Below are 27,901 nucleotides of genomic sequence, written 5' to 3'. Positions count from 1 at the left end.
AATACCGATTAAAATACCAATGACTTACTTCAAAGATACAGAACACATATTCCAAAAATTTATATGGAACCAAAAGAGAACACGAATAGCCTCAGCAATCTTGAAAAGAAAGAATAAAGTGGGAGGTATCACACTTTCGGATATCAAGTTATACTACAAGGCCACTGTACTCAAAACAGCCTGGTACTGGCATAAGAACAGGCATATAGATCAATGGAACAGAACTGAGAACCCAGAAATAAACCCACACTTTTATGGACAACTGATATTTGACAAAGGAGGTAAGAGCATACATTGGAGTAAAGACAGCCTCTTCAACAAATGGTGTTGGGAAAATTGGAGAGCTACCTGCAAAAAAATGAAATTAGACCACCAACTTACACCATTCACAAAAATAAACTCAAAATGGATAAGAGAATTGGCCCTGGCCGGTTGGCTCAGCGGTAGAGCGTCGGCCTAGCGTGCGGAGGACCTGGGTTCGATTCCCGGCCAGGGCACACAGGAGAAGCGCCCATTTGCTTCTCCACCCCTCCGCCGCGCTTTCCTCTCTGTCTCTCTCTTCCCCTCCCGCAGCCAAGGCTCCATTGGAGCAAAGATGGCCCGGGCGCTGGGGATGGCTCTGTGGCCTCTGCCTCAGGCGCTAGAGTGGCTCTGGTTGCAACATGGCGACGCCCAGGATGGGCAGAGCATCGCCCCCTGGTGGGCAGAGCTTCGCCCCTGGTGGGTGTGTCGGGTGGATCCCGGTCAGGTGCATGCGGGAGTCTGTCTGACTGTCTCTCCCTGTTTCCAGCTTCAGAAAAATGAAAGAAAAAAAAAAAAATGGATAAGAGACTTAAATGTAAGCCGTAAAACCATAAGCATCTTAGAAGAAAACATAGGCAGTAAGCTCTCCAACATCTCTCGCAGCAATATATTTGCCGATTTGTCTCCATGGGCAAGTGAAATAAAAGACAGGATGAACAAATGGGACTATATCAAACTAAAAAGCTTCTGCACAGCTAAAGACAATAAGAACAGAATAAAAATACACAATGGGAGAATGTATTTGACAATACGTCTGATAAGGGGTTAATAACCAAAATTTACAAAGAACTTGTAAAACGCAATACCAGGAAGACAAACAATCCAATCAAAAAATGGGCAAAAGAAATGAATAGACACTTCTCCAAAGAGGACATAAAGATGGCCAATAGGCATATGAAAAAATGCTCAACATCACTAATCATTAGAGAAATGCAAATTAAAACCACAATGAGATATCACCTCACACCAGTCAGAATGGTGCTCATCAACAAAACAACACAGAGTAGCCTGACCTGTGGTGGCGCAGTGGATAAAGCGTCGACCCGGAAATGCTGAGGTCACCGGTTCGAAATCCTGGGCTTGCCTGGTCAAGGCACATATGGGAGTTGATGCTTCCTGCTCCTCCCCCTTCTCTCTCTGTCTCTCTCTCCTCTCTCTCCCTCTCCTCTCTAAAAATGAATAAATAAAATAAAATAAAATAAAAGATTTTAAAAAAATTAAAAAAAACACAAAAACAACACAGAGTAAGTGCTGGCGAGGATGTGGAGAAAAGGGAACCCTCCTGCACTGCTGGTGGGAATGCAGACTGGTGCAGCCACTGTGGAAAACAGTATGGAAATTTCTCAAGAAATTAAAAATCGAACTGCCTTTTGACCCTGCTATACCACTTTTAGGAGTATACCCCAAGAACACCATAGCACCATTTGTAAAGAAGAAATGCAGCCCTGTCCGGTTGGCTCAGTGGTAGGGCGTTGGCCTGGCGTGCGGGGGACCCGGGTTCGATTCCCGGCCAGGGCACATAGGAGAAGCGCCCATTTGCTTCTCCCACCCCCCCCCTCCTTCCTCTCTGTCTCTCTCTTCCCCTCCCGCAGCCAAGGATCCATTGGAGCAAAGATAGCCTGGGCGCTGGGGATGGCTCCTTGCCTCTGCCCCAGGCGCTAGAGTGGCTCTGGTCGTGGCAGAGCAACGCCCGGAGGGGCAGAGCGTAGCCCCCTGGTGGGCGTGCCGGGTGGATCCCGGTCAGGCGCATGCGGGAGTCTGTCTGACTGTCTCTCCCCATTTCCAGCTTCAGAAAAATACAAAAAAAAAAAGAAGAAATGCTCCCCCATGTTTATGGCAGCATTGTTCACAATAGCAAAGATCTGGAAACAGCCCAAGTGTCCGTCAGTGGACGAGTGGATTAAAAAGCTTTGGTACATATATACTAAGGAATACTACTCAGCCATAAGAAATGATGACATCGGATCATTTACAACAACATGGATGGACCTTGATAACATTATACTGAGCAAAATAAGTAAATCAGAAAAAACTAAGAACTATATGATTCCATAAATAGGTGGGACATAAAAATGAGACTCAGAGACATGGACAAGAGTGTGGGGGTTATGAGTAGGGGGGAGGAGAGGGAGGGGGTTGGGGGAGGGAGGGGCACAAAGAAAACCAGTTAGAAGGTGATGAAAGAGAATTGGACTTTGGGTGATGTGAATGCAGCATAATCCAATGTCAAAATAACCTAGAGATGTTTTCTCTGAACATATGTACCCTGATTTATCAATGTCACCCCATTAAAATTAATTAAAAAAAAAGATTAGACATAGATGAAGAGAGAATTACTGAACTCAAAAGCAGGTCAAAAGTATTTATCTAGAATGAAGCATTGAAAGACGTAAAGACAAAATATAGAAAAGTAAGAGACAGAGAAGAGCATCCAGTAAGAAAATCTGACACGAGTTCAAATAAACTTTTCCTATAATGAGAATGAAGCAGAGACAATATTTCAGGAGCTGATGACTGAAAATGTAGTAGAACCAACCATATATGTATCAATGCAGAAGTTAAAGTAGCCAAGAAATACTAAGGTAAGAAATCCACACTGAGAATTAAATTAAAATCACAGAAAATCAAAGACAAATGTTTTAAAAACCAGCCAGACCAATACAAAAAGACTGTCTTCAAAGGAACAATAGTTAGACTGATAGATGGTTTCATAACAGCAAGAATGGAAGCTGAACAAGGAGCATGTTCTTCTATCACCTATGTAAGGAGAAAATAAAACTATGTAATGTGAAATTTTATTAAAATGCTACATGTTTTGATCTAGCAAACATTAGTTTATTATTATTATTATTATTATTTTACAGAGAGAATCAGAGAGAGGGATAGATAGGGACAGACAGACAGGAATGAAGAGAGATGAGAAGCATCAATCATCAGTTTTTTGTTGTAGTTCCTTAGTTGTTTATTGATTGCTTTCTCATATGTGCCTTGACCGGGGGGCAACAGCAGAATGAGTAACCCCTTGCTCGAGCCAGCGACCTTGGGTCCAAGCTGGTGAGCTTTGCTCAAACCAGATGAGCCCGTGCTCAAGCGGGCAACCTCTGGGTCTCGAACTTGGATCCTCCACATCCCAGTCCAACACTCTATCCACTGCACCACTGCCTGGTCAGGCAATTTATTAACTTATAGTAATGAGTTTACCTAATAAAATATAAAACTATACTTTTGGAAGAAAGAAAATAATCCAGATGTAACATCTGAGAGGTAAAAATAAAACAGAAAAAAGAAAAATATAAATGAACAGTGATACTAAGAACCAAAAATAATATGTCCTATGGGTTTTATTTTCAGTCATACAGAATTAAAATATTTAATATAAATACAAATGAGGTAAAGATACAGTTTTAAATTATAAAGTGTTTAAATTCATTTACCTCATTTATATTAATATAATTATCCTGAGTAAGAGTAAAGATATTAATTAATTAATACCAGACTTTCAAAAATATGTATGCAATGGCATGGTAACCACAAAAATGACAGAATAGAGTAGAAAACTTCAAATGGAATAGGAGAAAATCACCATAACTACTGAATACAAAAGGCAGCAAAATGAAGGAAAAAAACTGTGATACAAAGAACAAAATAATATGGTAATTTAATTCAAATATACTAAATACACCAGTTAAAAGGCAAAGCTTCCTCTAAAATCGAATTTTCGATAGAATCTTAACTACAGAATTTAAAACCACAGAATCACTCATACATTGCTGGTAGAAATTTAAATTAGTATAATCACTTTAAAAAACATAAAATCTGGTTAAAGGGGCCTTTTGCATACTTATGATCCAGCAGTATTTAACCACAAAAGAAAATCAGGCCCTGCTGGTTGGCTCTGTGGTAGAGGGTCAGCCTGGTGTGTAGATGTCTTGGGTTCAATATCCGGTCAGAGCACACAGGAGAAGTGCCCATCTGCATCTCCATCCCACCTCCTAGCTTCTTCTCTCTCTCCCTCCTTCTGCAGCCATGGCTCAGTTGGATAGTGTTGGCCCCAGGTGCTGAGGATGGGTTCATGGCCTCTGCCTCAGAAGCTAAGAAGAGCTTGGTTGCTAAGCAACAGAGCAACACCTCAGATGGGCAGAGCATTGCCCCGTAGTGGGCTTGCTGGTAGATCTCCGTCCAGGTGTATGCGAGAGTCTGTCTCTCTGCCTCCCCTCCTCTCATTGAATAATAATAATAAAAATGCTATTCTTAGTGTATAGTCTATATAAAAACAAGAAATAGGCTAGAATAGGCTGTGGGCCACAGTTTGCAGAACCCTGACAGGAAAACAATACTTATTAACAGCTGACTTTCCATCATATATAATGAATGCCAGAAAGCAATACAATTACATACGTATTTAAAGTGCTGAAAAATCTATTTGAAAAATCAAAATGCACACTAAGCATTTTTTATACAGTATATCACATTTAAGACAAGACTCATTAATGGCTACCTTATATTTCCATGTCAGCTCTTCTTATAATTGTATTAACTTGTCTTTTTTTAACTATTCACAAGTTCATTGATACACAGACTACAACATACAACACACAAAAACAACTGAAAGAAATGCCAAGCAAAGGTCATTTTTATCCACTTAGTTAAGGCTTATTATATCATAACAGTCAGCTGTGCATGATAAAGCAAAAATTTAACACATTGTCATCATATACTAAAGATAATTTTAGTGAGCTACTTATCGCATTTTAATGATTACAAGGCACATGGTGGGCAGGTTCTGGTACATTGGTCAAAACATCATTAAAAAACTATCAGAACCATAAGATGAGCGTGGAACATTTGTGATTCTAGAAAGCAAGACAGTTAGTTTCCATGTGACTATAGTTAGAAGTTTACTGCCTTTTCATGTGAAGAGCACATGATCCAATGAAGTCCCTTTGTCTTATGCCAAAAATGCCTGGCAAACAGACCTACTCTATCCCACCCACCTCAATTCCCAAGAGGAAACACTGATTAAGTGAAAAATAATAGGAAGGCTCATCTGCAGAGCAAATAAGGGGCTGACAAGATAGAATATATACATATGTTTATAGAACAAATGGGCACATGCTTTGACAGTAAGGAAGAAGGAATATAATAGGAAAATAAATATGGCACTAAAGTGTTTAAAGAGCATTCTTTCACAATAATGAAGAGGCTCGCAGAGTGGGAAATACTGAGTCCTGCATCTATAGCAGGATTTCACAAAGGTCACTTGCAAAAGAGTATCTGCAAATTGCAAGAATAAAATTCTTCACTCACAGAAACTAAAGTTAAGTATATCTTTATTGAAATAAGTGCTCTATTTAAACATATCTGAAGACATTCAAATTAGGGTAAAATGTCAGATATCTTGTACAAACTACTATTACTAAAAGGTAAGGCCACTGTGGGAGGCCAATTTTACAAATCTGCTTCAGTGTATTAGGGATGGAGACCTCTAATGGTGCTTAATTAACAAACTAAAATTGTAATCCAGGACATGGCTACCTGAGTTAGGAAACAAATCTCACAGAGAAAATTCATAAGAAATAAATTGTTCTGGCCTTAGCCAGTTGGCTCAGTGGATAGAGCGTTGGCACACATGAGAAGCAACCATCTGCTTTCCTCCCCCTCCCACTCCTCCTTCTCTCTCTGTTCTCTTCCTGCAGCCAGTGGCTCAATTAGTTTGATGTTGGCCTCTGGTGTTGAGGCTAGCTTGGCAGGTCTGACCATCGGTCTCAGGCACTGAGGATAGCTCAGTTGATTCAAGCATCGGCCTCAGACTGAGGATGCTGGGTGGATCCCAGTCGGGTTGCATGTGGAAGTCTGTCTCAACTTCCTCACCTCTCACTTAGAAAAGGAAGGGGGGGGGGAATAAAGGAAGAAGAAAGAAACTGTTCTATGCTTCCAAATAGGGTCCTAATGAGTACTATGATGTAGAGACAGTCGGATTGGACAAAATATTAATCTATATGTACAGTTCTATATCTTCAAATCCTAACTTAAGACTGTTTTGCTCACTTTGATGGAAGCAGGACAGAGTACTATCCACTAGATAAAGCAAGTTAAAAAAACAAAACAAAACACAGTGAACCACCACCATCCTAATACTTACACCATGGTAGGTGCTGGTTTCAGAATGTTATGAACTAGAAATTCACAACACTAAACCACAACATTAAGGAGAGGATAAATGAAAACAGCTGTAATGATATTAACCCTTATTTTGTCCTTACCTTATCAAACAATCTAATGTTATTACTTTGTTGTCCAACCAGAAAAGGCAGAAAGTGGAATGGGTATTACACAGAAAAATATTTTTTTTCAAAAAGGGGAGTGAACCAATCCTCTACATTAAAAAATAAACAACAAGAAACCACAAACTGTGGAATAAAGACTGAGGGAGATAGAAAAGTAAAGGTCATCTGTCTTTTTTTTTTTTTAATTGGTAAATTTTATGTTATGTATATCTTACCACAATTTTTTTATTTTATTTTACAGAGACAGAGAGAGAGTCAGAGAAAGGGATAGATAGGGACAGACAGACAGAAACAGAGAGATGAGAAGCATCAATTATTAGTTTTTTCGTTGCGACACCTTAGTTGTTCATTGATTGCTTACTCATATGTGCCTTGACCGTGGGCCTTCAGCAGACCGAGCAACCCATTGCTTGAGCCAGCGACCTTGGGTCCAAGCTGGTGAGCTTTGCTCAAACCAGACAAGCCCACGCTCAAGCTGGAGACCTCGAGGTCTCAAACCTGGGTCCTTCGCATCCCAGTCTGACGCTCTACCCACTGCGCCACTGCCTGGTCAGGCAAGGTCATCTGTCTTAATTTAGCAACATCAAGAGCTCAGAAAGTTCCTGACCAGGCGGTGGCGCAGTGGATAGAGCGTCAGACTGGGATGCGGAGGACCCAGGTTCGAGCCCCTGAGGTTGTCAGCTTGAGTGCAGGCTCATCTGGCTTGAGTAAAAAAAAAAAAGCTCACTAGCTTGGACCCAAGGTTGCTGGCTCGAGCAAGGGGTTACTCGGTCTGCTGAAGCCCCACAGTCAAGGCACATATGAGAAAGCAATCAATGAACAACTAAGGTGTCACAACGAAAAACTGATGATTGATGCTTCTCATCTCTCTGCGTTCCTATCTGTCTGTCCCTATCTATCTCCCTCTCTGACTCTCTCTCTGTCCCTGTAAATAAATAAATAAATAAATAAATAAATATAAATAAAAATAGAAAAATAAAATAAAAATAGAAAAAGTTCTCTATTTTCTAAATCTAATTTGGAAACAAAATTTATTTGTATCCAAAAGGATTCTCTCGGGTAAGGCAAAATGGTGATTAGGAAGAGTTAACTTCCAACGGTTTTTAAAGAACACTTTAAGACTGGAAATTTAAGGCCAATTTCAAAATATCTTTATTAAAATTAAGTGTTACATGGTCACTAGGCACTTAAAATGTACACCCCAATCTTTTCTTAGCATCTCCCTTCCTCTATCCATACATCAAACATATATAAATTCTTTCTAAGAAATTCAGTTCAGCCTCTGATAATATATGGCTGGAGGTAAGCTACCAAAAATGGATATTGGAACATTGTTATAATAGTCACATTCATTGTTACAAGGTACCTACCAGTCTCCTATTTACTATGTTCTTAAATCAAAGGCCATCACATCCATATAAAGTAATTTATAAACTTCAACAAAGCTTTGTGATAATTTCCTCTCTGGCATCTTAATCATCTTTTAAAATACATATAATTTGTTCATTATCAACCAAGATTCTGGTTCAGTGGGAGTGTCTTGCTACCCAGGAATATTTAATGAGCAGTCCTGGTGTTTTGTTGCAGGTGATTCCATCTACGCAGTGGAAACAACCCAATGGAATAAACCGTCTTAAATTGCTGTCAAGAATGCTCAAAAACATACTTAGCTGTATGGTCCTGTAAATATATGCTTAAGCACACCTCTTTTTCTCTTATAAAGGACCCAGTTCAGCAATACTCACAGTTAACATTGGAGTTGTCAACAGGCCCCAAGCAAAGAATTCAAGGAAGATTACAATAGCAGCATGGTACACACTTGGTCGGCCAAAGCCTTGAAGCTAAAAAAGGAAGAAAGTTATTATGAAAAAGAGTAAAAAGATTTTAAAAATTCATTATCCTAAAATGGTAATCTAACACACACACACACACACACACACACACATCATAAACTTATCTTTAACTTATCTTAGAACTTATCTTTAAGATAAACCTTCATTCTCTGGTATCTCTGATTCTTTCATCTTCCTTAATTATAGAAGGCACCAAGGCTGTAGACTTTCTACTCATTTCATCAATACAAATCTCTGGTGATGACATCACCAAAGCAATTGGTGATTGGAAGGGTCTAAGGTTTACAGTGAAACTGAACGTTCAGAACAAACAGGCCCAGATTGAGGCAGTACCCTCTGCCTATGCCCTGATTATTAAAGTTCTCAAAGAACTGCCAAGGGATTTAAAAAAAAAGCAAAAAAACTTAGCCCAGTGGAAACATTACTTTTGATGAGATTGTTAACACTGCCTGACAGATAAGGCACCAATCTTTAGCTAGAGAACTCTCTAGAACCGTTACAGATATCATGGGGACTGCCCAGTCCCCGGGATAGGCTGCAACGTTGATGGCCACCACCCTCAATACATCATAGATGACACCAGCAGTGGTGCAGTGGAATGCCCAGATAGCTAAGAACTACAAAGGAAAATATTTCCATTAAAGATCATTTGAAAACAAAAACATCAAAAACAAGAATTTCAATAACAAATAAAGAAGGAATGATTAACTTATACCCCTGCCACCTTGCAACTTCACTGAAATAATGAACCTAGGCAATAACCACTAATGGCTGTAAAAACCACTAAGTAAAAATTGATGAGGCATTTTATAAGAGAATAATCTGACAACACCTAAAGCTAATCAATCCTAATATCACAAAGAAAGTCAAAGATTCTTGGTTCCATAATGTGATACAAGAAATAACACCACATAAAGTATTCTCGCCCCAAACAAAAAGCTTGGATTCATTCACTGATACTTAATGATCGGTTTACAGAAAGTGCGGGTAAAATAAAACTGGCCTTGTGTGTTTCTAATTGTTGAACTAGGGTGATAAATATGGGAGAGTACACATAACAACATGTAAGTTTTTTAAAAAAAGCTTTAAAAAGGTTTTCAAAAGTTTTAAAAAGGAACTTGTATTCTCTCATTAACAGTGTCTGAAAATACCTGTCTCCTCATACCCAAAGATTGCAAATAATTTAAAATTTTTTTCCCATTGAGAGAGAGAGTGTGTGTGAGAGAGAGAGTGAAGTATCAACTCGTTCCATTTAGTTGTGCACTCATTGGTTGCTTCTCATATCAAACCCATGACTTAGGCATGCTGGGATGACGCTCTATCCACTGAACCACCTGTACAGGGCCTGTAAATTTTTTTTTTTTTTTTTTTTTACAGAGACAGAGAGAGAGTCAGAGAGAGGAATAGATAGGGACAGACAGACAGGAATGAAGAGAGATGGAAGCATCAATCATCAGTTTTTTGTTGCAACACCTTAGTTCATTGATTGCTTTCTCATATGTGCCTTGACCGTGGGCCTTCAGCAGACCAAGTAACCCCTTGCTCGAGCCAGCAACCCTGGGTCCAATCTGGCGAGCTCTGCTCAAACCAGATGAGCCTGCACTCAAGCTGGCGACCTCGGGGTCTCGAACCTGGGTCCTCCGCATCCCAGTCCAATGCTCTATCTACTGCGCCACCGCCTGGTCAGGCTGTAAGTAATTTTTAAATTTCTGCTAATTGGGTTTTTTTTTTTTTTTTTGCATTTTTCTGAAGCTGGAAACAGGGAGAGACAGTCAGACAGACTCCTGCATGCGCCCGACCGGGATCCACCCGGCATGCTCTGCCCACCAGGGGGCGATGCTCTGCCCATCCTGGGCGTCGCCATGTTGCGACCAGAGCCACTCTAGCGCCTGAGGCAGAGGCCACAGAGCCATCCCCAGCGCCCGGGCCATCTTTGCTCCAATGGAGCCTCGGCTGCGGGAGGGGAAGAGAGAGACAGAGAAGAAGGCACGGTGGAGGGGTGGAGAAGCAAATGGGCGCTTCTCCTGTGTGCCCTGGCCGGGAATCGAACCTGGGTCCTCCGCACGCTAGGCCGACGCTCTACCGCTGAGCCATCCGGCCAGGGCACTAATTGGGTTGTTTGTTTGTTTGTTTGTTTTTTTCAGCTAAAACAGAAGAGATGATTTATTGTACACATTATTCAGCTACAGTGGAAACAGAACCAGTCCAGAATCCGGGGCAAAGGACCAAAAGGGGACTTTTTATAAGAGCATGGTGGGTCACTGAAAAGGTGGTCACGGTGATCAAATGGCACTTATATTTTAGATCCATGGAGAAGTTCTAGACAGCAGGCATGCAGTTCCACAACTTGTAACAGTGTCCCTGGCCTCTGGCTTCCCTTATTTCTGCTCCTGTGGCTTCCACGGGTGCACAAGCTAGCAGTTTACTTGGACCTCTGCCTCATCTTTCTTCTTTTGCGCTTCAGCCTGCGCATTCGTTTCTTCCTCCACTTGGCTCTCATGGCGCAGAAGTTTCGAGAAAGATGGCGCTAAGGCCGAGAGAGCCTAATTGGGTTTTTAACAGTTGTCTCATTTTATTTTGAATTTCCCTGATTACAAGTGAAGTTGAACTTCTTTCCTATGGTGTTAGGAATTTATATTTTTGTATAAGTTGTTTGCTCATCCTTTGCACATTTTTTATGAGTATAATCTTGCATAGTGATTACAGGACCTCCTTAGAGTCAATATCAAAGATATTTATATTATGTAACATAATCATTCATTCTCCTTTACCCATTGGTAGCCAAATCTTTTAATAAACAAACAGACATCTCAACAATAGTTGGAGACTTCAACATCCATTTATAATAATGGACAGAACAATTAGATGATCAAAAAGGAAACAAAAGTTTTCAGCAACACTGCATACTAGCTAGAACTAACATATTTATTGAACACTCTATACAACTAGAACACAACATACGTTTTTCTTATGTGCACATGGAAAGACCATAAAACAAGCCTGAATTAATCTAAAAGAACTGAAATCATACAAACTGTTCTTGATCAAAATGTACAACTAGAAATCGATAAAATAGTTGATATTAAACAATGTACTCTTAAATAACCATGGATCAAAGAAGAAATCACAAGTTACAAAACTCTCAGATGAACAACAATGAAAACACACATAACCGTTGAATGCAGCTAAAACAGTGCTCAGAGATAAACTTATAGCTATAAATGCCTAATTATAAAAGATCTGAAATCAGTAATTTAACTTTTCATAGTAAGGAACTAGAAAAGAGCAAACTAAACACAAAGCAAGAAGGATATAATAAAAATTAGAGCAGAAATAAGTGCAATACAGAATTTAAAAAGCCATACAGAAAAACAAAACTAAAACTTGATTTTATAAAAAGATTAAAAAATTGACAAGTCTTGAGTGAAACTGATAAAGAAAAATAGAGAGAAAACAAATGACTATAATTGGAAATGAAAAAGGTGTTATAAGAGCAAGTGTGGGCAATTGTAAACCAACAGATTAGATAAACTAGATTTACTGGATAAATTCCTAGGAACAATCAACTAAGACTGAATTATGATGAGAACAGCAGGGAGCAGTGGGATGGAGGTGGAGGGATTGGGGTGTATATGTAATAGGGATGCTGCCTCTGCCAGTGCAGCCTTGTGGAATGTCTCTAGAGAGGGGAGAAACTGGTTGTGTCTGGGTTTCCTCATGCTGGGAGGGGCGGCGGAGACATCAAGGACACTCTCAGAAGTTAACGGCTGAGAGCAGGGACCTGGACAGGGCAGACACCTCTGGAACACTGCTGGTTCTCCCAGGCTTCCCAAGGCCATGCTTCAGACAGAGAAACGGAGACACAAAGTACTGAAATCACTCTGCCTTTCAGAACTCGCTTCCCTTTGCCCTTGGTGTCCAGGTGCAGGATACATCAGTGGCATACCCAAACACTAACACTGCAGGACCACTGCTACCCCTGATCAAAGGGGGCACTCAGTGTCTGGTCCCTGGTCCGGATGCCAGGAAGAACAAGAGACCACCTCACTTCTAACATTAGGGTTAAACTAGGGTAGTTTGCATACAGTGGGGGTTAGCACCAGGATTTCAAGTAGCTAAAACTCGTGATTCCGTGCCACCTATTGGAAAATAACAGAAAAACCTCTGAAATAAATTACTAAGAAAGAGCCACTCACAAATGCCTAGACAGAGAATGAATCCAGTAAAGACTTGAATAACCAAGAAAGAGATGCAATTCAGAAAGAAAATGAAAAACCTCCAGGAAGCAATCTTAAAAACATGGAAACTTAGAAGATAGAGAATTCAAAACTGAAGTTTTAAAAAAAATGTGCAATGATATGTGAGAAAACGGCGATTGGCAATTTAATGCACAAATTAACAAACAAAATGAATACTTAACCAAAGGGATTGAAAGTTTAAAGGAAAGAAAAAGTGATACCAAAGATAGGCATCTAGAGATGGTGCAGAATAAAGAAGAGAGACTCAAGAACAACAACAAAAAAAGATAAGAGCTCTACAAGAATTATTTGACTCCACCAGAAAGAGTAATATTCCTTGACTGGTTGTGGCGCAGTGGATAGAGCTTCAACCTGGGACACTGAGGTCCCAGGTTCGAAACCCAGAAGTCACTGCCTTGAGCACAGGCTCATTTGACTTGAGTGGAGGCTTGGCAGCTTGAGCACGAGGTTGCTGGTTTGAAGCCCAACTTCACTGGCTTGAGCCCAAGGTCATTGGCATGAACAAGGAGGTCACTGGCTCAGCTAGAGCCTCCTAGTCAAGGCATCTATTGAGAAGCAATCAATGAACAACTGATGTGACACAACTACAAGCTGGTATTTCTCATCTCTCTCCCTTTCTGTCTGTCTCATTATCTAGGAAGGAAAGAAAGGAAGAAGGAAGGGAGGATACACCTTAATTTTGGGGCCCGAAATATATTTTTTTAAAAAAGCATTACATAAAGTTATTGAACTCAAGTTTTATTCATCATAAAATTCATACAACTCCTCATCACTGTAAAAACTCCCATCCAGCCTGACCAGGCGGTGGCACAGTGGATAGAGCGTCAGACTGGGATGCAGAGGACCCCGGTTCGAGACCCTGAGGTCACCCGCTTGAGTGCGGGCACATCTGTTTTGAGCAAAAGCTCACCAGCTTGGACCCAGGAGCACTGGCTTGAGCAAGGAGTTACTCGGTCTGCTGAAGGCCCACAGTCAAGGCACATATGAGAAAGCAATCAACAAACAACTAAGGTGTTGCAACGAAAAACTAATGATTGATGCTTCTCATCTCTCTCCGTTCCTGTCTGTCTGTCCTATCTATCCCTCTCTCTCTGACTCTTTCTTTCTCTGTAAAAACAAACAAACAAAACTCCCATCCATTAGCTTGTCCTCATCTGTGTCTGATGACGAATCACTGTCTGCATATATGCCTCGTCCTCAGTTCCATCTATGGCATTTGAAATGCCACACTTCTTAAATGACTTGACAACGATCTCAATCTTGATATTATCCCAGTATCTTTTCACTCAGGTACAAACTTCTCCTACTGTTGGTTTCTTCACTCTTCCTACTGGTATCAAATTGTCCCAAGAAGACTTCATCCATTGGTTCCATTTGTCTCTCATGGCAGCTTTGAAGGGTTTGTTAATGCTGACATCAAATGGCTGGAGCTGGGATATCAAGCCTCCAGGTATGATGGCAAGTTTTGTTTTTTGCTCTGCAGCAATCTTCTTTGTGTTTCTTGTTATGTGTACCTTGAACTGATCAAGCACCAATAGGGCAGGTTTGCGTAGAAGCCCACCTGGTCTCCTTCTCCAAACTTTTCTCAAACCAGATCTTCATCCCATCCTGATCTATCCAACCCTTGTCATGAATGTGGACATTTACTCCTCAAGGAATGTCTTCTTTTGGCATTGTTTTGCATTTGAAAATTAGCATAGGAGGCAGCGTGGTTCTGTTGGCACAATGAGCTAGAAAAACTGTATAATGGCTTTTTTCATACCCACTTGTCTTCACAGTTACAGTTTTCACCCCCTTCTTATCAACAGTTCTGTTTCTTGGGACATCAAATTGAAGGGGCACTTTGTCCATATTTGCAATCTGTCCCAACTCAAACTGATGTGTCTTCTGATATTGAATGACAAAACAATGAAATTCTAGGACCTTCTACTCATAGCTTTCAGGCATCTTTTGGGCAAGGCTTGTGTGTGTACACATGCTTAGTCCATTTCGTTTCGTGAACCTGAAGCACCAATTGTGTCCTCCTTTGAAATCAGTAACTTCTTTTTCATCAGCAATTCTTCCTGCCTCATGCTGAACCGTCTTTGTGGAAACAGGAATTCCAATTGCCCTTTGCTCTTCAATCCATATCTTCAATTCCCTCTCTAAATCAAGCCATTTTGCTCACTTGCCTCTCATGGCCTTCTTCTGCTTTGGCGTTTTCAGTAAGGTTTCTTCTTCCCATAGCCAGTCTCAGATGAATTTCTCAGTTGGAGGAGGACCAAATTTACATTCAGCAGCATGATTTCCATTCATTTTTGCAAATTGAATCACTTTTTTCCCCCCATATTTTTCCAAAGTGAGAAACAGGAGGAGGAAGACTGGGATCCATCCAGCATGCCTGCCAGGGGGTGATGCTCGGCCCCTCTAGGGTGTTGCTCTGCTGTAATCTGAGCCATTCTAGCACCTGAGGTGAAGGCCATGGAGCCATCCTCAGTGCCCAGGCCAACTTTGCTCCAATGGAGCCTTGGCTGCAGGAGGGGAAGAGAGAGATAGAGAGAGGAGAGGGGGAAGAGTGGAGAAGCAGATGGGCACTTCTCCCGTGTGCCCTGACCGGGAATTGAACCCGGGAATTCCACATGCTGGGCTGACGCTCTACTGCTGAGCCAACCAGCCAGGGCCATGGATCACTTTTAACTTGAACTCAGCAGTGTATGAAATTTTTTTCTGAGCCATTTCTGGGCAGAACATGGCAAGACATAACCTACTGTAATATACCGGTAACAAGTGTGAAACAATGAGCACAAAGACCAGTGTGAAAAAGCGGTAAATGCAAGTAAAAAAATCTATAGCCACTGTATATAAGATGTACTCAGTTTTTAGACCCCAAATTTTTTTTAAAAGGCTGCATTTTATACATGGGGAAATACAGTAGATGTGGTACATACATACAATGGAATACTACTTGGCCATAAGAAATGATGAAATATACTGTCTTTTGTGACAATGTGGATGGATTGTGAGGCTATCATCCTAAGAAAAGTAAGTCAGATGGAAAAGGATAAGAACCATATGATTTCACTCATATGTGGAATATAAAACAGAAAGCAACAAATGAATAAACAAGACAAACTCTTAGACACAAACGACAGTATGGAAATTACCAGAGAACGGGATAAAAAGTGGCTGAAGAGGATATAGAATCTAATATATGGTAATGAAAAAAAATCCAACTTTGGGTGGTAAGCAGCCAATGCAATATATAGATGAAATATTATAGAATTGTATACACTTGAAACATATAATGCTATTAACCAATGTTACCTCAATAAATTTAACTTTAAAAGAAAATACCTTGGTCCTGAAGACACAGTTTAACTGTTAAATGAACCAATCCTGGACCTCTCTTTCCTCCAGATTTCTCATTAAATGAATTAATAAATCCCCAACTGAAGAAAATGAGTAAGGAGGCCCTGAAAAGACTCCTACACAAAGATGATATACCGATTGCAAATAAGCACATGAAAAGTAGCTCAGTAGTAAATCATTAAAAATGTAATGAGATTGTTAGATGTTAGCAATAGGCAAAACAAGGACCTTGCCCCAAGGTAACACTTCCTCCCCTAGCATATCACTGATGATGTGGTTTAAACCCCTTGGCCAACCAATCAGTGGAGACACAATCCAGAAAGAACACATTGGAAAGCTGAGGAATATTCTATTGAGATCCTCCCCTGGGCCCTCCCCTGAAATCCCCGCCTTTGGAGAGCAGAAAAAAGCCTTTTAAGATGAAGACCTGGTACAGCTTTCTTAAGGGAGCACATCTACGCCTTTCTCCACCCCCATCCCCCGCACGTTTCCACTGACTCGCCCTTTTTCCTAAGCTCTAAGGGCCCTTCTTCTGCCTCTGTAACTTATTTCCTGAGCCCATTTCTTCCACAATTGTGACTTTCTAAATAAGCTTTCTCTTATACTTTGAGTCTTGGCTCTGAAATTTTTTTCTCAGCCAGAACTCAAGTACTGAGATTGCTGAATGGAAGTCTGACTCTACCATTCTAACACATGATGCTGTTTGCTGCCAACAAAAGAGGAAAAAAGCCTGACCAGGCGGTGGCACAGTGGATAGAGCGTCGGACTGGAATGTGGAGGACCCAGGTTCGAGATCCCGAGGTTGCCAGCTTGAGCGCGGGCTCATCTGGTTTGAGCACAGTTCACCAGCTTGGACCCAAGGTTGCTGGCTTGAGCAAGGGGTTACTCGGTCTGCTGAAGGACCACGGTCAAGGCACATATGAGAAAGCAATCAATGAACAACTAAGGTGTCACAACAAAAAACTGATGATTGATGCTTCTCATCTCTCTCTGTTCCTGTCTTTCTGTCCCTATCTATCCCTCTCTCTGACTCTCTCTGTAAAAAAAAAAGGGGGGGGGAGGAGACACTTTACAGTGAAGACTAACAAATGTCACCTCAGACAGAAGGTACATCAGTAGTGTTCTGTGTCTTTCATATGATATAACAAAAATAATACTTCAATTCTGTGTGCTTCCTCTCTAAAACCTATAATCCCACTTTAATCACAGTTAAACATTAGATGAAAACCAATTAAGGGACATTCAACAAAATATCTAACCAGTACTTGTCAAAATTGTGAAGGCCATCAAAAATAAGGAAAGCCTGGGAAATTATCACAGCTCAGAGGAACTTAAGGAGACATGACAACTAAATGTACTAAGATACTAATACAGAAAAACTGTATTCAGTAAAACTAGGAATACCTGAATAAAGTATGGGCTTTGGTTAATCATAATGCACAAATATCGGTTCATTAATTTTGGCAAATATACTATACTAATGTAATAGGCTAATAATAGGTGAAAATGGGTGAGATATATGAAAACTATGCAATCTTAGTAATTTTACTGTAAGTCTAAAACTACTCTAAAATAAGCCTTATTTTAAAACTAAGTGAATAAGAATATAAAACATCAACCCTGACTGGTCAGCTCAGTCAGTTAGAGCGTCATCCTGAAACAACAAGGTTGTGGGTTTGATCCCCAGTCAAGGCACACAGGGAAAGCAACCAATGAATGCACCATTAAGTGGAACAAGAACTGATGCTTCCATTTCCCCTTCCTCTCTCTGGCTCTGTTAAAAAAAAAAAAAATCAATCAATAAATAAAAATTAAGAAAGAAAGAGAGAAAGAGAGGGAGAGAGAGAGATAAAGAAAGAAAGAAAGAAAATATAAAACATCTCCTGAAAGAGGAAAAGAGTAGGGGAAAAACTAGTACCCTTAAATTTTGTATTAGAGCAGGGGTTGCCAAACTACAGCCCGCAGCCCAATTCTACCCCAGTTTTCGCAAACTATGTTACTGAAACTTAACTACACGTATTTATTCATTTATGTATGTCTATGGCTGCTTTTGTGCTACACTGGCAGAGTTGAGTAGCTGCAACAGAGACTATGTGTAGCTGCAAAGGCTAAAGTATCCACTATCAGATTCTTCAGAGAAACATTTTGCTGACCCCAATATAAATAGGTGGCATATAAAGTAGAGTTCATAAATATCAGTAACTCAATACAGTAATATCTGAGAAGCTGTTGACATTTCTTGTCTTCTCTGAGCATAGGCAGGTGCTTCCCTACAACATACCTGTAGCCTCCTTTTCCATTTAACACATCTTCCTTCTACACTACATAACACCTCTCAGAGGCAGGTATCACATAGTATATATCTAAATATACTCCAAACTCAGCACATAATAGGTTTTCGTGGCAGAAAAGGTTGACTTCCTATGGTGCCCAAGAGATATTTGCTAACAAATACCCAACTGTGTCATGTTTCAGCAACTGTGTGCTTGAGCCTGACCAGGCAGTGGCGCAGTGGATAAAGCAGAGGAGTGGGACGTGGAGGACCCAGGCTCAAAACTGAGGTTGCCCGCTTCAGCGCAGGCTCACTGGCTTGAGGGTGGGATCATAAACATAACCCAATGGTCGCTGGCTTGAGCCCAAAGGTCGCTGGTTTGAGCAAGGGTTCACTCATGCTACTGTAGTCGCTCCCCTCAGCCCCCGTCCCGTCAAGGCACGTATGAGAAAGCAATCAATGAACAGCTACGGTGCCACAACGAAGAATTGATGCTACTCATCTCTCTCCCGTCCTGTCTGTGTGTCCCTATCTGTCCCTCTCTCTGACTCTCTGTCTCTGTCAGAAACAAACAAACAAAAAACCCTGTGTTCTTGAGCAAGGAGTAGTCACTTTTTTTTTTTTTTTTTTTACAAAGACAGAGAGAGGGATAGATAGGGACAGACAGACAGGAATGAAGAGAGATGAGAAGCATCAATCATCAGTTTTTCATTGCAGCACCTTAGTTGTTCATTGATTGCTTTCTCATATGTGCATTGACCATGGGCCTTCAGCAGACCGAGTAACCCCTTGCTCAAGCCAGCGACCTTGGGTCCAAGCTGGTGAGCTTTGCTCAAACCAGATGAGCCTGCGTTCAAGCTGGCAACCTCGGGATCTCGAGCCTGGGTCCTCCGCATCCCAGTCCAACGCTCTATCCACTGCGCCACCGCCTGGTCAGGCAAGTAGTCACCTCTTTAAGACAGCTGGCTAGAGAGTTCTCTAGGTCCAGGAGTTGAATCTTGAGTAGCCAAATTGATGCAGATAATTTGATAGTCTAAGTTAGGAATGAACCTCATGGCCCAAATGCAGACATTGCAATATCAGGAAAAATAAGTGGGAAGGTTTATGGATTTATCGCTCTGTAGGAACACATTTTAAAAAACCTATTGTTTCCAGTTTGGGGGCACTGCTGTGTAATGATGTGATCTTAGTGTTATCAACCATCTTAAGACCAGAGGCAGGTCAATTTTAAAGACCAAAAGCCAGTATACTGGGAAGAGCAGAGAATATGAATGTAATAAGCCCACCTTGGTGATATTAAACTGCTAAACTAGCCTGACCTAATGGTGGCGCAGTGGATAAAGTGTCAACCTGGAAACACTGAGGTTGACGGTTCAAAACCCTGAGCTTGCCTGGTCAAGGCACATATGGGAGTTGATACTTCTGGTTCCTCCCCCTTCTCTTTCTCTCTTTCTCTTTCTTTCTCTCTCCGGTCTCTGAAATGAATAAATAAAATCTAAAAAAAAAAAAAAAAAAAAAAAAAAATTAAACTGCTAAACTAAGCACATTATTCCTGGTCTATTATATGCAATAATAAATCACTTTATCAAGTTTATCATACACAATGTTAACCTATTAAAAATGAAATATCCTAGTTTGAATTATATGGGTAAGCTAAAGAATCAAGGCTATAGCTGTATAAAGTGATTGATCTATTGTACTTCTAAGTAGAAAAAAAATTATTTTAAAATATATTCTAACTGAAAACTAGTCCTCCATAGTTGAAAAGTATCTCCACAAGATTCAGTCATCTCTACATTACTATAAAGACATATATGAAAAGTATGTTTTATTATAAGCTCTTACTATTTTAATAACTCACATATTTGCTACTTTTAACCTACATCATTGTATCTATCCAGTCACTAAAATGCTCCATCAAAAATAAAGCTTTCAGAAAGCTTTTTCAATATATACACAAGAATGAACACAGATGGTTTTAAAAACCAAATAAATGTCTATACCTAAAAGCTGTTTTTCTTTCTCCTTAATAATATTGAAATAAAAGTAGGAAAAACAATTCTACTGCTTATTTCTCCAAATAAATATCTTTAGTTGGATAAATGAGATGGCTATAATGTTGGACACAATAAGCATTCAGTAAATATTAGTAAAATTAATGGTTTTCACTCAACTTTCAAATTCTTAACTTACCAACCACCACTCAAAGCAGACCAAGATGCCAAGAACTGCGGCTATATTCCTATCTCTATCAACATTCTTAAAGAATAAACAGTCAGCTCCAACTGATTAATTCATTCAACACATAGTTGCCGGGCTCAACTATATGTCAGCTAGATACTGGAGACAATGATACTAATAAAAGAAACTATCCCTGCTCCCATTTTATGGATGTATAGATAAATACTCAGAAGAACAAGGACAGTCTATTACAAAGAATCCTGAGCTATACCCAGGCAAAAAATTATACAGCAGCACCAGACACCATGCCAGGGACTGACCAAAGCACATTACACATACTATCATTTTATCCTCACTACAATCTTTTGAGATAGAAACTATTACTATCCCCATTTTATAGATGACAAAACTCAGATGAAGAGATTTAAGTAACTTTCCCAACTCAATTAGTAACTGCCTAAACTGGTATTTCATCCAGAGTCACATACCTCCAGAGTATATGCTACTAACCACTGTATTACATACACTGCCTTTCTTAGACAGCCCAAATTTCTCCACAAATAGAATTAGCACAGATATATGGCAGGTAGCCTGGACTGCAGCAACCTGAGTAAGAGGTAACAGGAGTCAAATGTAGATAGCTCCTCAATCAAAGCAATGAAGAACTTTACTTACATACCCACCCCTTTCCCACACTAAGGAGTCTGGCCAAACTAGTGTGTAACTAGACAAAAGGACAATCTCACCTGCTTTCTCAACATGACCTGAAAAGTTCCAATAAACTAGGGCATATGGCTTTTGTCAATCAGGTCATCTGTTTTTAATTGAAAAACATATCAGGTTGAAAGTCCTATCATTTGTTGCACACATGATCTGCAACTTAAAGATCACAGTACACAGTAAACACTAGTGACATGCCAACATGGAGGCAAAAGACAAGAGGCTGTCATATACACCAGGTGAATAAAATTGAGAGTCCAATAAACCCATTCCATCTATGTCCAACTGATTTCTGGCAACATTGTCAAGTGCAATCAAGTGGAAAGAACCACTGCTTCAACAAAAAGTGAACTTTTTTGAATTGACAACTGAATATCCACATATAAAGAATAAAGCTGGAACCCTACCTCATGCCATATATAAAAAGTAACTCAAATGGATGAATGACCTCAGCTAAAACCACAACACTCCTAGAAGAAAACACAGAGGTAATGGATTCTTAGATATGACTCCAAATTATAAGCAACAAAAGAAAAAACAGATATGAGCTTTATCAAAATTACAAACTTTATGGATTTTATAAAATTTAAAACTTCTATAAATCAAAGGACACAGTCAACAGAGTGAAAAGGCAACCTGTGGAGAAAATATATATTTGCAAAAAATGTATCTGATGGGCTAATATCCAGAATATATAAGAAAGTTCTATAACTCAACAACAAAAAACAAATAACACAATTTAAAAATTGGTAAAGAACTTAAGTAGACATTTCTCCAAAGAAGATATATAAATGGCCAACAAGCATATGAAAAGATGCTCAACATGTCATTATTAGATGAATGCAAAATCAAAAACATGAGCTATCACCTACCTCACACCCATCAACCAAAAACAAAAACAAAACAATAGAAAATAACAAGGTTGGTGAAGATGTAAAGAAATTAGAACCCTAGTACATTCTTGGTAGAAATGTAAATGATTCAGCTATATGGGAAACAGTATGGTGATTCCTCAAATAATTAAAAATAGAATTACTCAGTGATCCTACAATTCCATTTCTGGGTAGATATCCAGAAGAAATGAAAGCAGTACAGGTATCTCAACAAAATATCTGTACACTCATATTCCTACAGCATTATTCATAATAGTAAAAAGATAGAAGCAACCCAAGTGGTCATTAACAGATAAATGAAGAAATGAAAAGTGGCATGTATATAAAATGAAATAGTATTCTTTTTTCTTTTTTAGTGACCCCAAAAGGAAGGAAGAGAGATGAGAAGTTATCAACTCATATTTGTGGCACTTTAGTTGTTCATTGATTGCTTCTCATACATGCCTTGACCATGGTGCTTTAGCCGAGCCAGTGACTCCTTGCTCAAGCCAGTAGTAGCCTTGGGCTCAAGTCAGCAACTTTGGGCTTTAAGCCAGAACCCTTTGGCTTAATCCAGCAACCTCAGAGTTTTGATCCTGGGACCTCAGTGTCCCAGGACGACACTTTATCCACTGGCTAGGATATCATGTCTAAGTGAAATGAGCTAGTCACAAAAAGACCAACAGTATATGATTTCACTTATATGAGGTATCTAGAGTATAGTTAGACTCAGAAACTGAAAGCAGAATGGCCATTACTAGGGAATTGGTGATGGAGGAAATGGGAGTTGCTATTTAATGGGTATAGTTTCAGTTTTACAAGAGGAAAAGTTCTGGAGCTTGGTTGCACCATAATGTGAATATACATATTTATATACTCAACAGTAATGAACTATATACTTAAAATGATAAATTTTGTTATGTGTATTATATAGCAATTAAGAATATTTCTTAGGCCCTGACCAGTTGCCTCAGTGGATAGAGCATCTGCCTGGTGTGCAGACTCCCCGGTAAGGGCACATGTGAGAAGTGACCATCTACTTCTCTTCCTTCTCTCTCCTTTCCCTCCCTCAGCCAGTGGCTTGGTTGGTGTGAGCACTGGCCTCAGGCACTGAAGACAGCTCAGTTGATTCAAGAATTGCCTGGTGGATCTTGCTCAGGGCACATGCAGGAGTCTGTGTATCTCCCCTACTCTCACTTAAAAAAAAAAGAAAAGAAAAGAAATATATAATCTGACATCTGTGGTGAAAGAACTGTACACTAAAAACTACAAAACACAGCTAAGAGAAATTAAAGATCTAAAATAAATGGAGAGATACCTCATTCATGGATCAAAACTCTCAATATTAATTTTCCCCAAACTGATTTTCATGGTCAACATAATCCCAGTGAAAATAACAGCAGGCTTTTTTTGTAGAAATTAAAAGCTGATTCCATAATTCTAAAACGCAAAGAACTCAGAATTGTCAAAAACAATTTTAAAAGAGAACAAGGTTGTAAAACTAACTTCTTCCAGTAACAGAGATCGAATGGTATTGATGTAAAGATAAATAGATCAATAACACAGAGAATCCAGAATACACTGACACATATATTTTGACAAAGCTACAAAGGTAATTCAGTGAACAAAAAAGTCTTTTCAACAAATGATGCAACAATGGTTATATACATGCAAAGAACTTCCATCCACATGTTGCACCATAAAAAAATTAATGCACACCTCCCTTTTCCAGATGGCAATAATCCCTTGGAATAAATGCTTGATAACCTTCTATTATTCAGGTCAACACATCTCTTTGCCAATATCTTTTTCAGGTCAATACATCTCTTTGACAAACAAGGCAGAAAAAAGTTGTGAGCCAGTTCCTTGTACATGAGCAGTGTTTCCCTAAATTATTAGTAGCATGAAATCAAGCTATAAAAAAATTCCAACACATTAAAATAAAATCAAGTCTTGGGGGCTGTAGAAAATAGCACCTGAAAGCGATACTAAACAGAAACTGCAAGCAGGAAGGATGCATAATTTAGAAGTACTGGCATATGACATGAACATATATGATTAAAGGCATTCACTGCTTTCACAGCCACCACACATTCCAAAAAGCATCCGTTACTGGATTCTGCTACTTGCCCAAGCTAGTTATCTCACTAAGTACAGCAGGCATTAAGAAAACCTATTTTCAGTATTCACTGCAATTTATCAATACCAACATTATGCATCTTCAAAGACAAGGAAATACTGGACAGGAAATCTACTTGTGCCCATATTAGCGTCAGGATTCACAGAATGAATTTGGGAATAAATTGTCTAGGTTTCTTTATCAGGGGTCCCCAAACTTTTTACACAGGGGGCCAGTTCACTGTACCTCAGACCGTTGGAGGGCTGGACTATAAAAAAAACTATGAACAAATCCCTATGCACACTGCACATCTTATTTTAAAGTAAAAAAACAAAACAGGAACAAATATAATATTTAAGATAAAGAACAAGTAAATTTAAATCAACAAACTGACCAGTATTTCAATGGGAACTATGGGCCTGCTTTTGGTTGAGATGGTCAATGTCGGTTCCATATTTGTCACTGCTAGCCGTAACAAGTGATATGACGCATTTCCGGAGCCCTGACGCGTGCGTCCTGCATCACCGGAAGTAGTACTGTATGTGAGCAACACCGTGCTTTGTGGCACCGCCACATACAGTACTCCAGGACCACCTCTTACTGACCACCAATGAAAGAGGTGCCCCTTCCGGAAGTGCGGCACCGGCTGTAGTTTGGGGACCCCTGCTTTAAGTAAACAGTCTTCAAAAGTTCCTGCTCTAAGCACAGAATTAACTATTTTAATTTTTAGACTAGATTCTAGTTCCTGTATAATTAGTAAATGAGAGAGAACTGAATACTTTTGTCAGGAACCCCTATACATTCTGACCCATCCTTCATGTCAAAAATATAAAAATATTGAGAAATAAGAAAAACAACAGCTAATATTTATTAAGGACTTACTAGGTGCCAGGTTGTGGTAATCCTCACAACTCTCTGAGGTAAACATTATTATTAATTTGGCTATGTAACTTGCCCAAAGTTATACAGTTAACGAAAGGTGGGAACTGGGATTCCAAGCATACTCAGATAATCACTATGCTATAATGCTTCAACCCGACAGAGCCAATGAAAAAAATTAAGGACAGCAGTAATGAGCATATCTGCATGTTGGATAACACTATTACACACTGTGGAAGGCAGGTAAGCAAGAATAGCAAGGGACAAAATCTAATCTAGGTCAAATATGCTGAGGAACTGAACCACAGCAATGTGGAGGAGGATAAAGCCCAACATCTTTACCTGGTAAACTTAGCTAGACTTATTAAAGCAGGGGTCCCCAAACTACGGTGGGCCGCATGCGGCCCCCTGAGGCCATTTATCCACCCCCACCGCACTTCCAGAAGGGGCACCTCTTTCATTGGTGGTCAGTGAGAGGAGCATAGTCCCCATTGAAATACTGGTCAGTTTGTTGATTTAAATTTACTTGTTCTTTATTTTAAATATTTTATTTGTTCCCATTTTTTTTACTTTAAAATAAGATATGTGCAGTGTGCATAGGGATTTGTTCATAGTTTTTTTTACAGTCCGGCCCTCCAACGGTATGAGGGACAGTGAACTGGCCCCCTGTGTAAAAAGTTTGGGGACCCCTGTATTAAAGTATTGAATGTTGTAGATATGCTAAAGAATGAAAGTTACACTATCTCTCCTAGGTCACTAGCTTGGCCACTGGTTTGTACTCAGTCTATTAATTCAGAAAGACAGAAGTAGGGGCTGGAGGTTTGGTTTTGTTTAAGGAGAAGGAAGATGACCATTGTACTTTTAAGTAATCATAAACAAAATGAGAGAAGCCAATTGTATAGCATTTTCCTCCCCCACCAAGATAAATTTCCAACATTCCAGAAATATTATCTTTGAAATGAGGCCTCCTCCCCCCAAAATGCTTTTTCAAAAATAAGTCACTTTGGCAGGGAGGGGCCTTTAACATGAGCAAGCTTCTTTTTACAAATTAGGCACTGAATGGAGAGGCGGTCAGTCCCTTGCCTGGTGCACACTGGTGCAGGTAGCACCAGCACTATAAACCAGCTCCGCTGACTCCATTCTGCTTAGGACTTCTACTTCACCTGTCCTCCCAGTTCTACGAATAAGGGGTCACATCACCAAGAGTAATCACTTAGCATTCTTTAAAAGCAAATTTAGATACGTACCCTAAAAATCTGAAGCCGATTACAGATATTTAATTTTCCTAAAATTTCAACTTTTCTTTGGAAAAACGTTTCCTTGGTGTTAAAGAGTTTCTGTTCACTGTAACGTTCCTACAGAGTGGGGCAAAAGTAGATTTACAATTGTCCCTATGCAAAATCATACAAGAATCAAGTCTGTGTTTTGTGTACTTACAACTGTAAATTATCTACTTTTGCGCCACCCTGTATATTTCCGGTCCCACAGACCAAAAAGAAAAAAGAAAAAAAGAAAAGGTCTTTAAGAAATGACAGCTTCTCATGCTTACTGTTCCACCATGAGAAACCATAGTGCCCCTGACAAGACCTCCGCTGCCGAATCCAGGCCAGTGACATGAGGGCTTCAGAGGTCACCTGAATCTCGTGTAAAACTGCAAAAAGCGACCGGCCTGAACAAGCTCCCCAGCCCGGTCCTGGGGTTCTCAGCTTCTTCTGAAATCCTGTTCCCCAGCTGCTGGGCGACTCTTAGAAACCGAAGAGCCAAGAGGCGTTGCCCAGCCTCCACGGCCAACCTCCTCGTCCGAAGCCGGTCTCAAGGCTCCCAGCACCTCTAAGCAGGCTGGCCAGAAACTGCACCGCAAACATGGTATCCACTATCTCATGAATGAATGAAGAGTTCAGAAAAGATCGAATTACTGACATTCATGATCCCTTGTCTGGCACCTTTTGAAACAATAACCAAAACACATACTTCTGTATAGCGATGGGCAGGGCTAGAGAAGCCGGGTGGCTAGTTCAGAAGCTTACCAGGAGCCGGAGCTCCCGCCCCGCCGTGCGTGCCCCACACACTCGCGGCTTCGGACTCTGACCGCGATCCCGCCCAATCTCCCCTGACTCGGCGGGACCCCTGCTCACCCAACTGCTGCCGGCGGCCTGCGCGCCCGCGCGCTTCTCAGACATGGTTCCCGCCTCCAGTGCCGGCGCCTCTCGTGCCTCGGACTCCCAGCTCATGCCACCGCCATTCCCGCGCCGGCTCCGCGCGATCCAGGAGCACTGCGGCGCCGCAACGGCGGCGGTGGGCCCCGCGCCCTCATGGGCTCCGCGCCCGGTGGCCTGCGGGTCTGGGCCGAGGCTGGAGGCGGGAGGCAGGAAGCGGGGAGAGCGGTTGCAGCGCCGCGCGTCGCAACTATCAGCAGCGTAAGCACCGGCCCCGAGGCCAAGAGGCCGCCCCAACTCCCGCCTCAACGCCGGCCCAGCGCCGCGCCCACCTCAGGCCCCGCCTCCACGCCTGCCCGCGCCGGAAGCACGTCAACGCCCAGGCCGACCTCAACTTCCTTTTTCCCGGGGTGAAACCGGGTGTTCTGAGTGAGAGTACTGTGCAGGTTGGTCGGAGCAACAGCACTTTTGGTCTTGGTGTGGCCCATACCACACGAAAGAACGACCCTTAATGTCCCCGAAAAGTATATAGGTGGGTACTTTCTAACTGGAGCAGAAACCCCATGTGTTAGAGCTACAATCTTCAGTTCCTCCCTAGAATCTAAAGAGAAGCCGGAAGGAGAGGTGACTAGGTCACCAGCCCTCATCTGTA

At 40.7% G+C, this 27,901-nt stretch overlaps 1 protein-coding gene across 1 annotated transcript in view; it reads right to left on the bottom strand.

The window, feature by feature from the left end:
• The window catches only part of MFSD14B (major facilitator superfamily domain containing 14B), a 78,207-nt gene extending 50,649 nt beyond the window's left edge, over positions 1 to 27,558 (bottom strand). The window contains exons 1-2 of the mRNA XM_066368361.1: positions 27,229 to 27,558; positions 8,336 to 8,431 (exon numbers count right to left, since the gene is read on the bottom strand). Of these exons, the coding sequence (XP_066224458.1) occupies positions 8,336 to 8,431; positions 27,229 to 27,324 (192 nt within the window). The 5' untranslated portion in view covers positions 27,325 to 27,558. The remainder of the gene's footprint in view (positions 1 to 8,335; positions 8,432 to 27,228) is intronic.
• Positions 27,559 to 27,901: the final 343 nt, after the last annotated feature.

This window comes from Saccopteryx leptura, chromosome 2 (assembly GCF_036850995.1).
Source record: "Saccopteryx leptura isolate mSacLep1 chromosome 2, mSacLep1_pri_phased_curated, whole genome shotgun sequence".
NCBI classification, from domain to species: domain Eukaryota; kingdom Metazoa; phylum Chordata; class Mammalia; order Chiroptera; family Emballonuridae; genus Saccopteryx; species Saccopteryx leptura.
This window is presented reverse-complemented; position numbering and strand designations above follow the sequence as displayed.